This window comes from Sorghum bicolor, chromosome 7 (genome assembly GCF_000003195.3).
Source record: "Sorghum bicolor cultivar BTx623 chromosome 7, Sorghum_bicolor_NCBIv3, whole genome shotgun sequence".
In the NCBI taxonomy this organism is placed as follows: Eukaryota; Viridiplantae; Streptophyta; class Magnoliopsida; order Poales; family Poaceae; genus Sorghum; species Sorghum bicolor.
The window spans coordinates 62,190,137-62,204,292 of NC_012876.2; the positions used below are offsets into that span (position 1 = coordinate 62,190,137).

Sequence of the window (14,156 nt, forward strand, 5' to 3'; positions counted from 1 at the left end):
ATTTTAGTTTTTGTATTATTTTATTTAAAAGGCACACTAGCTAAGGCTCTGTTTAGTTTCTCACCTAAAAAATTTTTATCTATCCCATCGAACCTTTGAACACATGTATAGAACATTAAATGTAGATAAAAAATAAACTAATTATACAGTTTGGTTAAAAATCACGAGACGAATCTTTTAAGCCTAGTTAGTCTATGATTAGCCTTAAGTGCTACACTAACCCATATGTGCTAATGCAAATTAATAATGCTTAATAGATTTGTCTTGTAGTTTTCAGACGAGCTATGTAATTTGTTTTTTATTAGTTTTTAAAAATCCATTCCGGCATTCTTTCGTCACATTTGATATGACAACAAAAAAATTTTTAGGGCGTAAGCTAGGAGTACGCGCTCGTTGACGTTGACGACAAAGGGACTGATTCCTTCTTCTCTCACAAACCCACTCCCCTTCGTCTTCCTTCCAGCTTGCGCCACCAGCACTCCCCACTGTGTCACTGTCTCTCGCAATCTCGCAGTCCACATCGCGCGCACAGCTTGCAGACAAGTGAGAGGCTGAGAGCCATCCCGGCAAGGGCAACGCCCATGGCTGAGTCGCTGCTCCTCCCTGTGGTGCGCGGCGTTGTCGGCAAGGCCGCCGACGCGCTCGTTCAGAAGGTCACCCGCATGTGGGGCGTCGACGGCGACCGCCGAGACCTGGAGCTCAAGCTGCTGTACGTGCAGTCCCTGCTGGCCGACGCCGAGGTGAAGGCCGAGGCGGAGACCGAGGCCGGCCGCGCCGTCAAGGTGTGGATGAAGGAGCTCAGGGCCGCCGCGTACCAGGCTGACGACGTCCTCGACGACTTCCAGTACGAGGCGCTGCGCCGCGAGGCCCTGAGCCTTCGGTCGGCAACGAGCAAGGTACTTGACTACTTCACCTCCAGGAATCCACTGGTGTTCCGTCATAAAGCGAGCAGGGACCTCAAGAACGTCCTGGACAAGATCCACAAGCTGGTGGAGGATATGAAGAAATTTGGTCTGCTGCAGAGGGAGCCAGTGGCGACACAGCAAGCTCTGTATCGGCAGACACACTCTGCACTTGATGAGTCTGCAGATATATTTGGAAGAGACAACGACAAGGAAGTCGTGGTGAAGCTGTTACTGGACCAGCAAGATCAGAGGAATGTGCAGGTTCTGCCCATCATTGGAATGGGAAGTTTGGGCAAGACCACACTGGCTAAGATGGTGTTCAATGACCACAAAGTTCAGAAGCACTTTGAGTTGAAGATGTGGCACTGTGTCTCAGACAACATTGAAACTACTGCTGTTGTGAGATCCATCATAGAACTGGCTACAAATGCAAGATGTGACCTGCCTGACACCATAGAACTGTTGAGAGGGAAGCTGCAGGAAGTTGTTGGCCGGAAAAGGTTCCTACTTGTTCTTGACGATGTGTGGAATGAAGAGCAACAGAAGTGGGAGGACCACCTGAAGCCACTGTTATGTTCTTCTAATGCTGGATTGGGAAGCATGATAGTTGTCACAAGTCGGAGCCAAAAGGTTGCCTCTATAATGGGCACCCTCTCGCCCCATGAATTATCGTGCCTTAATGATGATGATTCATGGGAGTTGTTCTCAAAGAGAGCATTTAGTAAAGGTGTGCAAAAGCAAGCAGAGTTTATTCAGATCGGTAAATTTATTGTTAACAGATGCAAGGGACTACCTCTTGCTTTGAAGACAATGGGTGGCTTGATGAGTTCCAAACATCAAACCAAGGAATGGGAGGCCATCGCAAAGGATGAAAGGGTTGGCAAAGATGAAGTACTGTCCATTCTAAAATTGAGCTACATGCACTTGTCATCCGAAATGAAGCAATGCTTTGCCTTTTGTGCAGTATTCCCTAAGGACTATGGGATGGATAAGGATAAGTTAATCCAACTATGGATGGCAAACAATTTTATTCATGCAGAGGGAACAACACATTTGGTGCAGAAAGGTGAATTTATATTCAACGAGTTGGTGTGGAGGTCATTTATTCAAGATGTGAATGTGGAGATATTTGATGAATATAATTTCGCTCCACCCAAGAAAATTATATGTAAAATGCATGATTTAATGCATGACTTAGCACAAGAGACAACAGATGAGTGTGCTGTTGAAGCAGAGTTGATTCCGCAGAAAACTTTTATAAACAATGTACGTCACATCCAGTTGCCATGGTCTAATCCGAAACAAAATATCACCAGATTGATGGAAAACTCATCTCCTATCCGCACTTTATTAACTCAGTCAGAACCCCTGAGTAAATCAGATTTGAAGGCACTTAAGAAGTTAAAACTAACATCATTAAGAGCACTATGTTGGGGAAACCGATCTGTTATCCATATAAAACTCATAGATACAGCACATTTAAGATATCTTGATCTTTCTAGGTCAGGAGTTGTTAGATTGCCGACTTCAGTTTGTATGTTGTATAATTTGCAATCATTGATTCTCAATCATTGTCGGGAGCTAGAGATTTTACCGGAAGGCATGCAAACTATGAGCAAGCTCACCCACATTTGTCTAATGGGATGTGATAGATTGAAGCGGATGCCTCCAAAACTTAGTCTGCTACACAACCTCTGCACACTTACGAAATTTATTGTGGACTATAGAGATGGCTTTGGTATTGAGGAGCTCAAAGACCTGAGACAGCTTGGATATAGGTTGGAACTGTTCAACTTAAGGAAAGTAAAGAGTGGGTCAAAGGTCAATCTCCATGAGAAAAAGAACCTAACTGAACTGGTTTTGAATTGGGGCCCTAACAGAATATACATTCCCAATCCATTGCATGATGAGGTCATCAATAATAATGAGGAAGAAGTACTTGAATCTCTTGTTCCTCATGCTGAGCTCAAAACATTGGGTCTACAAGAGTATCCTGGCCTATCCATCTCGCAATGGATGAGAAATCCACAAATGTTCCAGTGTTTAAGAGAACTATATATTTCTAACTGCCCAAGATGTAAGGATCTGCCATTAGTGTGGTTGTCGTCCTCTCTTGAGAAATTGTGTTTACGCCGCATGGACAGCCTGTCTGCATTATGTAAGAACATTGACATGGAAGCTACACGGCATAATTCCTCTCTAGCAATTTTTCCAAAGTTAAAGACGATGTGGTTGGTGGGATTGCCGGAGTTGGAGAGATGGGCAGAAAATAGTGCAGGAGAGCCAAATAGCTTGGTGGTGTTTCCCCAGCTGGAAGAGCTGAACATCTATGACTGTAACAAAATTGCAACTCTTCCAGAAAGCCCTGCTCTCACTTCTCTACATTGTGTCAGTAAGCCTGTAGAAGGTCTTGTTCCTATGAGCATCCCTTTGGGATCTTCTCCATCTCTTGTCCGCTTGTACATTGGGATGCAGGTAGACATGGTGCTACCTGCAAAGGATCATGAAAACCAAAGCCAAAGACCTCTGCTAGACTCCCTGAGAAGTTTGTGTGTATGGAATGACAATGGCTTCATATCAGTGTTCAACTCATCCAAATTGCAACTTGGGCTTGGGGATTGCCTGGCCTTCGTGGAAGATTTGAAAATCTGGTCATGCAACAATATTTTGCACTGGCCAGTAGAGGAGTTCAGATGCTTGGTTAGCCTTCGATCTCTGGATATTGCATTCTGCAACAAACTGGAGGGGAAGGGCTCATCATCCGAGGAAATCCTTCCTCTGCCCCAGTTGGAAAGGTTAGTAATAAATGAATGTGCTAGTTTGCTGGAGATTCCGAAACTGCCCACTTCACTTGGGAAACTAAGGATTGATTTGTGCGGAAGTTTGGTGGCGCTGCCTTCAAACCTTGGAGGTCTGCCAAAGTTGAGCCATCTCAGCCTGGGGTGCTGCAATGAACTGAAAGCGCTGCCTGGCGGGATGGATGGCCTCACTTCTCTTGAGCGATTGAAGATCAGTTTTTGTCCTGGGATAGATAAATTTCCGCAGGTTCTCCTCCAGCGGCTCCCGGCCCTCAGATCCCTGGACATAAGGGGCTGCCCCGACCTGCAGAGATGTTGCGGGGAAGGTGGGGAGTACTTCGACTTTGTCTCTCCAATTCCAGAGAAAAGGATACCCGCAGCAACAGAACCCCAAATGAAGAATTACGTGAAGCGGTTCCTTCCCTTGTGCGGTGGTGGTTCTCAGAGTAATTGAGGTGCGTGTGCTCCTCCATCTATCACCTCTCTCCAACTATCTTGTTATATTCCTACATATAGTTTCTAAGGCAGAGTCCACTGTTGTTTTGTTTCTTGTTTCCAGTGCAGGTGTACTGATTTGCATGCAACCAGGATTTCGATGACAGAACAAGCGGCAAAGATATCACTGCAATCGCACCTTCAGTAAAACAAAGTCTCCCTACCACTTCCAGTGCGGTCGACTCAACTACTGCATTGATTTGCACCCGGCATTCTAAGCTCAGACCTGCAGATAACAGGCTGTCCTTGGCCGTTGTTCACAGCAAGCACGCCGACTCTGAATCTCTGATGGCACCGGGTGCTGTATGCGCCAAAATACCCATACAGGCACACCTCCGCGGTGCATGCAAAACAGCAGGTGTAGCTTCCTAGCTCTTATCTGTCCTCTTTTTTTTTAGCATATTATCTGTCCATGACGGTGAACCTCGGCCTCGAGTAGCTGACGATTGTATTTATCACCAAAGAAGGAAAATCGTATTAAACAGATTTGTTTTGTTTTGATTTTCTGGAGCGAGGTGCATATTGCAGTATACTTGCATTTTTTTAGATAAATTTGTTAGTGACTATTACTCCGTGTGTAAAAAATGTTGGACATTGAGCAGGAATTGCTTGTTGATCTACTCCAGCTGTTCACCATCACTCTGATTTTCGTTTTCGTTTCAGAGTCTGTCAGTCTTAACCTTTCAGTTTCAGAGTTTCAGTTTGTTCAGTCGTGTTCTTATGAGCCTGACGCTTGCCATTAGTTCATGTGAAGAAGGCACGTCCGAGACCTGCACGCCTCTTGCACGGTGGTGGGATGGCACGACCCTAGTGACGCTCGTGCTGTGCAATCACGAGAATAGCTCCTTGTAAGCTTCCTTTATAATAGGAATTATTAAACCTAATTAATCCGTTATTAGCATATATGAGTTACTATATGAATTATGACTACTCATAGACTAATTAGGCTTAAAAGATTCGTCTCGCGATTCACAACTGAGATGTGTATTTAATTTTTTTATTTACATTTAATGCTCCATATATATGTGAAAGATTTGATGAGATAGATAGAAAGTTTTTGGATGAGAAACAAGCTAACAAGAATATTAGATTCTCGTTGTGTATGTATGTTACGTATGTACTATCTTCTTCTTGCATCAGTCATGCATAAATTCGTCCGTGCGGGACGCTGCAAGCTCACAACGTCTGCTTTTGCGAAATCAGCGATGGACTGCAGAACGTCTAGTTTTCCGAGCACGGAGGGAGGGAGTATATACTTTGTCCTACCGCTACATATATCGCTAGGCAGAGGACTGGATCAGCGGATCATCGAAGCTACCCCGAAATAAGAGATGCTGCCAAGTGACCGCGTATATTTTAAGACTGCTTTTTCCCAATCATCCGAGACATCGACGGATCGATGGCTCAGTGGTCAACACGGTGTTACATGGTCAGGGCTTCAGACTTCAGTGCAGACTGGAGGTTTTACCGGTTCTTTTTCGCAGGGTTTTCGATCTTTCAACAACCAAATTTGCAAAAAAAGGGGTCTTTTTAGCAAAAAAAAAAGAAGCAAACTTTACAACAAATGAATTTAAATTTGAACAAAAGATTGAATTGAGGGCCTTTTTTTTGGAAGGAATGAGGGACTTATTTTAACACAGCAAGTGCATTAGTCGGTAAAAACTCAAAGAAACCAAGTAGCAAGGAATTTTTCTTTACCTGTTGGAAGGATTTCACAGGCATCCCCGAACTTAAAATAAATTTCGCTATTTTTGGGTCCAATCCGTAAAGTGCCATTGCATGCACTAAATTGGAGATGGAGACATCCTGTCCGCCTCCATATATAAACCCAATTTGACCGCTCTCCCTTGTTTACATCTAATTTTTTTTTGAATTTTGATATTGTAGCATTTTCGTTTTTATTTGACAAACATTGTCCAATCATAGAGTAACTAGGTTTAAAAGATTCGTATCGTGATTTACAGGTAAACTGTGCAATTAATTATCTTTTTTATCTATATTTAATATTTCATGCAATTGCTGCAAGATTTGATGTGATGGAGAATCTTGTAAAGTTTTGGGTTTTTAGGTGCATCTAAACAACGCCTAACCTGCACAGTAGTAGTGGCTCTTGAAATCTGGGCCTGCATGATCTGATGAGCTATGTTGGGACTTCAACACTGGTATATATAGGAGTAGTTTCTACCACCAAAGACCTAACCATGCCAGTTGAGATTCAATTCACAACCCTCAAAAAATCCTAGCTTTCTATATTGCCAATGTATTAGAGAGAATGATTGATGTCCAAAGATCTAAATTTATGACCGACAGATACATAACCTATACACTCATGGGGTAAGAGAGCTATACGCTTTGGTCAGGCGACGCGTCTTAGACTCTGCATCAAGTTGGGTGAAGGAGATCGAGGAAGAAACTTCTGTCTCGTGGGCACACGTACTGCTTGCTCTGCGCCTGCCTCAGCCTTACTGTCCCAGCTTCGTATATGTGGAGCAGGTCTTGGTAAACATATGTACGATATACGCGTCGATTCGCAGAGAGGCATCTCGATCGGTGCAGTGCCAAGTCATCATATACGTCCTGCATGGCAACACTTCACATACACGTATGTATATATATATATATATATATATCGTGGATTGTTTGTGCAGTCGTGCTCGTGCCCAGCTCTAGTTCGATCGCTGCATAGTACCACACACAATTAACCAGCGTCGTTGCTCATCAGCCGGTTGTTCGCATGGGGGCTTTTCTGTCAGTATACGGCCATGGCCACCCCTCCCACCCCGAGCACTGCGCACGCTTTAATCGCGTCGACCGCAACAAATCCCCGCCGTCGCCGTGCAGGATGTGCAAGCTGAACGTGGAGACCGGCGCGGCGGCCTATCGCTGCTCGGATCCCGACGGATGCGCCGTCGTCCTCCACGAAGCCTGCTACCGACGCCCATGGACGCTCAAGCGTCACTTCGGGCACCCGCAGCACCGCCTCACCCTGGGCGCCGACACCCGCGCCGGCCTCTCGTGCAGCCTCTGCGCGCAGCCGCTCGGCACGCCAACCGTCGCCTACAGCTGCGCTGACAGCAAGTGCGCCGGTTTCAGCGCTCACCCGCGCTGCTGCAACAACCTCCCGAGGAGCATCACCACGCCGCCGGACCTGCACGAGCACACCAAGCTTGTCCTGCGCCGTCCGTCGTCGGCGCCGGGAGGGAAGAATGGCGGCAACAGCAGCGAGGCGCGGCCGCGGCGAACATGTCTCAAGTGCGGGAAGACGGCCACGACCGCGGGGCGGAAGGCCGCACCGTGGTCGTACCAGTGCACCAAGTGCGCCGGCGTGGAGTACTGTCTCGCGTGCGTGCTCGGCAACGGCGATGACACCGTGAGGTGCTGCTGCTGCTTGCCGTGCTGCGACGTCGACCCTGCAGCCGTGCACTGTGTTGGGCATTTGGCCGGGGCGCTCTTCTGTGGGTTCTTGTCTGGAATGGGATGCCCGGGCATCCCAGCTCAGCCGTACACCCGCGACATGGAACCTACTCCCAAATACCGAACGTGATACTTGGTTTGCATGATAAGTCATGGCAGAAAGTACTGTTAGCTGATTTTTTGTAAAAAAAAAATATTACTGAATGGCTGTTAGATTCGATTGAAAAGCTCAAACGAACAAGTGTGATTACAAAATAAATGTTTTTCCCATCAGAAAATTATATATAATTGTATATATACATCCATATATATGTCATATGTGTAAATTTGGTGGACGAGCCACTGTATATACCATCCAGTTTTCATATGTGTAAATTTGGTGGACGAGCCTTGTTTAGTTCCAAAATTTTTTACAAAATAGGAATAGTAACACTTTCGTTTGTATTTGACAAATATTATCCAATCATGTAGTAGACTCAAAAGATTCGTCTCGTCAATTCCGACCAAACCGTGCAATTAGTTTTTATTTTCGTATATATTTAATACTTCATGCATGGGTCTAAAGATTTGATGTGACGGGGAATCTGAAAAATTTTGCAAAATTTTTTGGGAAGTAAACAAGGCCAAGACAATCTAATTTCCAATATGTATACTAGCATATGATTACATCTGTTGGTATCGGTTATTACTAACAACTGTCAGTTTTATTAGTGACCTGTAAGTGTAACTGAATTTATATTTGATAATGATAAGTGTTTCAAAGAAATGTTGATAAAATTTGAAATATTTTTCCTGGCCAAATAAATTTACTCAAATTTGTAAGTAAAGTTTGATCAAATAAAGTATTTCTACCTATTTTTTTTTCTAGTATTAGCTACTGATAGGTCATAACAAAGCCCCTGCTTGTATGTTTGTGGAACCCAACTATTTATGTTTTCATCTTGAGAACAACATTACCATTATTTTTTTCTCAAACACGCAAAAAAAATGTGTTTCTCTTACCTGGAAAGAGAACGGTTTGAATACAAGCCATATAGGAACAGTAGGGCACTTTTAACCCAAACTATGAGATAGTTAATTTCCACACTTGCCAGGATATACTAAACAAGGAAATAATATATATTTCCAATAGACTGTTTCTTCGAAATAGATTTTTATCCAATTACCTGTATTCTCTCTCTTTATCCACCTATCACATTTTTTTATATCTCTATTCATATATGTAGACATAGTAGCTAGATAAATAAAGATAAGAAAGAAAGAAAAATAAACAAACACCCGGCGTCGGCGTCGGCGTCGGCGTCTCCCAGTCCTGGCGTTCGTGGTCGTGGCTTCGTGCCCACCGAGCACTGCCCTGCTCCTGCTCGTCGTCACGTCATCCCTGGCAGGCCGTGACGCGAGCATGAGGCCACGCCCAAAAGTACAAATCCATCGTATTGCATGGCTTTATTTAGGAGGAGTATTATTTATTATAAATTGCTTCTCCAGCCTGGGCTCGGTCAGTCTGTTGTGGGCGTCGATCCTTGTCGCTTGTTCAAGTTCCTATATACTGATATGTAATACTTCAGTGTAGGGTTGCATTGGCGGACGCACGAGGGGAGGATGGGGTGGCTGTAGCACCCCTCTTGGACTCAAATTTTTTTAACATGTTTTCTTTTTTAGTAAAAAAACTCTATGTCTTTGGTATTTTTCTATGTTTATTTTATGAATCTTTGTCTTTGAACACTTTGAATCAATATTACATTATCAATCTTAGCTATATCTATTAGGCCTTGTTTAGTTCCCAAAATCTTTTGCAAAATTTCTCAGATTTCTCATCACATCAAATCTTGCAGCACATGCATGAAGCACTAAATATAAATAAAAGAAATAACTAATTACACAGTTTACCTGTAATTTGCGAGACGAATCTTTTAACTCTAGTTAGTCCATGATCGGACAATATTTGTCAAATACAAATGAAAATACTAATATATCTATTTTGTAAAAATATTTAGAACTAAACAAAACCTTAGTGTACTGGATTGAGCGAGAAAAAAAATTAACTTATATTATTTAGCCTTCCTCTTAGTTCATTCTGGATCCGCCACTGCAGGGTTGTGTTCCTATTCTTCGTAGACGTTTGCCAAGCTGCTGGGGATGGCCTCTCGACACCGTCAGAGGTTTGCCTTGTTGTTGCTTTGTAAAATTTTTCCTCCTCTTAGGCCCTGTTTAGTTTCTCGCCCAAAATTTTTTTCAACCATCATATCGAATCTTTGGACACATGTATAGAACATTAAATGTACATAAAAAAATAAACTAATTACACAGTTTGGTTGAAAATCGCGAGACGAATCTTTTAAGCCTAGTTACTCTTTGATTAGCCTTAAGTGCTATAGTAACCCAAACATGCTAATGACAGATTAATTATGCTTAATAGATTTGTCTTGTAGTTTCCTGACGAGCTATATAATTTATTTTTTTTATTAGTTTCTAAAAACCCCTCCTGACATCCTTCCGACACATCCGATGTGACACTTAAAAAATTTTTCATCTTCAATCTAAATAGAGCCTTAATGAAATACAGGTTGTTAGCCCTATTCGCGAAAAACACGCACGCGACATCGACGAGACGTATGCATGCATAAAGTCTGAATCTGCTCGCTAGGTACTTCATATGTTTGAAATTATAAGTCACTTTAATCTTTTCGATTCATCCATCTTGCTGTATCTAAACATATAATATCTAGCTAGATATGTACGAAAATGGATATATTAAAAAAAAGTCAAAGCAATTTATAATTTGTGTAACAGTACTAGTAGAGTGGAGACTGAGGAGGACGACTCATGCCAGCAAGTTGCCTTCTGGAGAACTAGTGACTACCTTAATTGCCTATCACGATCGAGTGTGATGCATGCTGGCCGTCGAAATATCAAGGCGACGTCCGTGGAAGTAGTGGTACGTACGCTACCAGACCAGCAATAATTGCTGTTGGTCGAATTAAATACTAACGGTTTCGTAAAAACCGACGGAAATAAGGAATAAATCCTGTCGGCACCTAAAAACCGACGGAAATCATACAGATATTTCCTATCGGTTTCGAAGAGCCGTCAGGAAATAAATATAACCGTCAGGGGCTCATATAGATTTCTGTCGGGCTGTCTAAACCGACAGGAACTTAAATTCCCGTCGGCTTCCATGCCCACAGGAATTATTCCCAGGTGCAAATTGGAGCAGACGCGGGAGAAAACGAAGTTGGCGCGGAGATATCCCGCGCTCATTTTCCGGGGCCCACTAGCAAACTGAGATACATATAAAAACGAAACACAAAACCTCAAGAGCAGCGTGTTGTATGTTCCACTTCATTTTTAAATATCTAAGGTTCTGTAGCATGATATGAAGGGTAACATGAACTTGTTTGTTTTATAGGATGATTACTTTGCTGCTCTTGAGGTTGAACATCCAGATGATTCTGAGCAGCGCAGAAGTGATGCACAGCTTGATCCTATTGTGCTATACAAAAATAGTGGCCGTGGCTTAGCTCATGGTCGTGTGCCAATAGCAAATGGTGCTATAAGGAAAGCTGAGATGAAAGGATCTACTAGAAGGACAAACACAGCAAGCCAAGCAAATTCAATGTCTTATCAATATCTTCTGAGAAGGAATGCACAGTTGGAGCAGAACGCTCGGAACAACAATATTGGACTTGTACTAACCAAACATATGAAGGTATTTGAGCTAATTGACATATTATATGTACATTATCAGTTGCTTCAAAATGTTCTCTAATCATCTTGTGTGTTTTAGGAAATTTTTGACAAGCTGAACATGGAATTACTAGCAGAAATTACAGACATCCTGCAATCAGTCAATGCAAATGCAAATGCAAATGTTTCTATGCCACCAATTGAACAGATCTATAATCATGTCTGTCTTGTTGTAGTTTTTCTTTGTTCTACAAGAGGAATTGGAGAAAATATCTCATTTCATTCACTTATTCAAAAATGTTTAGCTTAAGGTCTCGCTGATGCTAAAATTGTTTAGCTTATTCAAATTATATCACCTGGACTTGAGTTGACATGTGGTGTCTTTACTGTTCCATCACTTTGTAGGGCACAGAGTCATCACATGCTGGAGGTGCTGGTTCTGGTGATCAAGAGAGCAATGGCATTGAAGAGAATGAAGACAACGCTGGTTCTGCTCCAAGTTGACTTGCTTCTTTTGTAGTAAAGTCGACTTCTTTTATGCAGTTGGAGTATATATGGTGAAGCTCCATGTTGAATTGCTTATGTTGAAGTAAGCTGACCTCTTTTGTGCAGTCATATATCTAGTATGTAGATTTCAGAGAGTGAAAAGGCCTCTCTGTTATTTAGTTGGCATGTTAGCAGCTAGACTTGCTGAAGTCTTGCCTCTTGAACTTAGCTGGCATGTAATACTACTTAAGTCTAGACTCTCGAGCAATATGGTGAATTTGGACTTATGAACCAGTTTCAAATGTAATGGTAATTTGAATTTAGAATGTGTGTGTAAATTTGTGCCTGTGATGCCAAATGCAAGTGGTAATATTTTTTATTTTTTTGGAATCAAAATGGATGGTTGTGAGCATGATCTTGATTCCTGTCATTATTTTCCTGACGGCAGGGTGATAGGAAATAAGATTTTTTTATACTGTTACCATGTGTCTCCTGATGGCTGCTACGACAGGGATTTGCAAAGATTCCTGTCGGTTTGCGATTCCTGACGGGAATTCCTGTTGGTCAGGCTGACAGTAAATTGGATTCGGCGGAGAACCGGGAGCCGTCAAGAACCGCCGTCAGGAATTATTTCCTGACGGGCGACCGTCAGGAGTTCGCTTTTTTCCTGTCGTGTCGTTCCTGACGGTGTGTTCCTGACGGCTGCCCGTCAGGAACTAAATTCCTAACGGTTTTGTGTATATTCCTGACGGTTTTCGGCCGACAGGAATGATCGCTAGTCTGGTAGTGGTAGTACACGGCCGGCGAATACGCAGGGCAGAGGTGGGCGGCCGGAGCAGGATACGCGTATGTCGTAAGAGAGCTTGTACGCGCTACAAGAAATTTGGCTTTACGTGACGTTTTGATTTAGTCATGGACAAGCAAAAATACGGCACAGTTAAGCAAAAAGATTGCAGTGTCTTAAGTTTTTAGCATCATCTTATATGTACGTGGTTCTTGCATTTTACATCAAGAATTTCATAATTTGTAACTACCGTCTCCATTTGAAACGATGGTTTGGTAAGATTGTTGAGACCTGCACAAGATTAGTCGTCGTCTTTAATCTGTTTGCGGTTCATGAATCCATGATGCACGATCACCTGATAACACTCTCTATTTGTGATTATTCAGAAATCCTTCATCCACGATCTCCTGATAACACCTCTGTTCTCTTTCAGCGTGCATTGGGAATTATTGAAATTAGTCTAAGCGTGTATCGATGTCCCAGATGTTAGTCACCGCGGCTGGTCATCTGACCTCCTAGTCCGTCAGTCCAAGCCTCAAGTTCGTCTTTCACCGCTCTGGGTCCATCGGCACGACACATCTTTACTTGGCCTTCACCTCACCGTCGACCACCGCCTCCGAGTTCCACACCTACACACCACAAGTCAAGAGACATGTTGCCCGACCAAACTCACGCCATGATTAGTCATAAACTCAACCTAGGTCGTGGATCACATTGACAATCACTTATCATAAAAACAAATCACAAGGACACATATCAACCTTGTCGTCGCACTCTTGAATCTAGAACATGTTTCTTCTTAAGGCCTCATTCGGTTAGCATGTTCTAAGCCATACCAGGCTAGGCATGGTTCCATCGTTATACTCTCTGCGTCCACGAAAGAGTCTAACTTCTAGAGTTGTCCTAAGTCAAAATTTTTAATCTTTAACCAAATTTCTACAAAAAAATGCTAAGATTTATGATATCAAATTAGTATCATTAGATTCATCATAGAATATGTTTTTATATAATGTGCATTTTATGTTATAGATGTTATTACTTTTTTCTATAAAATTAATCAAACTTAAAAAAATTTGACTGACACGGATTTTAGAAATTGATTCTTTCATGAAGAAAGGGGAATACAAATTATCGAAGGAATCCTCCGACACGGATTGATTCCGAATCAATCGAGAACGTGGCCTAGGGAGGAACATTATTCCTGGTCATAATACATTGTCTTGCAAGACAAAAAAAATTGTTTATCTTCAAGTGAAAAATGTTATTCAATGAATATTTATTTGAATATAGCAAAAGTGAGATCTTGTTCTGAAAGATTAATAATTCTAATAAATGCAACGACGATTCGGAATTTATTTTGGATGCTAGGTTTAATTTGTCAACCACGACCTTTTTTTAGTTTCAAAATACTTAGTGCAAATGATGATGTCAGCAGGGTTATTTTTGGTCCTGAAATTACGTAGTACGCCCCAGTGATCAGGTAACAACGCTCACGCGGTCCAACATCGATCTCAGCCCACGAGCGGAGCGGCCTTCTGGCGGTGCGCCGCATGGTGCCGAGCTCTTGTGCGTGGCGGATGGCAGGCC

The 14,156-nt window shown here is 42.7% G+C and overlaps 2 protein-coding genes across 3 annotated transcripts; both read left to right on the forward strand.

Annotated features, from left to right (window-relative positions):
• LOC8060929 (disease resistance protein RGA2) lies at nucleotides 404–4,837 on the forward strand. 2 transcript variants are annotated; one of them, XM_002444632.2, is made up of 2 exons: nucleotides 404–4,158; nucleotides 4,263–4,837. In XM_002444632.2, the coding sequence occupies exon 1, from the start codon at nucleotides 582–584 to the stop codon at nucleotides 4,155–4,157; it is 3,576 nt and encodes a 1,191-aa protein (XP_002444677.1). In that variant the 5' UTR covers nucleotides 404–581; the 3' UTR covers nucleotide 4,158; nucleotides 4,263–4,837. The 2 variants fall into 2 exon arrangements, with proteins under 2 accessions (XP_002444677.1, XP_021319981.1); XM_021464306.1 differs by having other exon boundaries at nucleotides 4,268–4,837.
• Nucleotides 6,871–7,912, forward strand: LOC8060930. Its single transcript, XM_002444633.2, has one exon. The coding sequence runs from the start codon at nucleotides 6,933–6,935 to the stop codon at nucleotides 7,740–7,742; it is 810 nt and encodes a 269-aa protein (XP_002444678.1). The 5' UTR covers nucleotides 6,871–6,932; the 3' UTR covers nucleotides 7,743–7,912.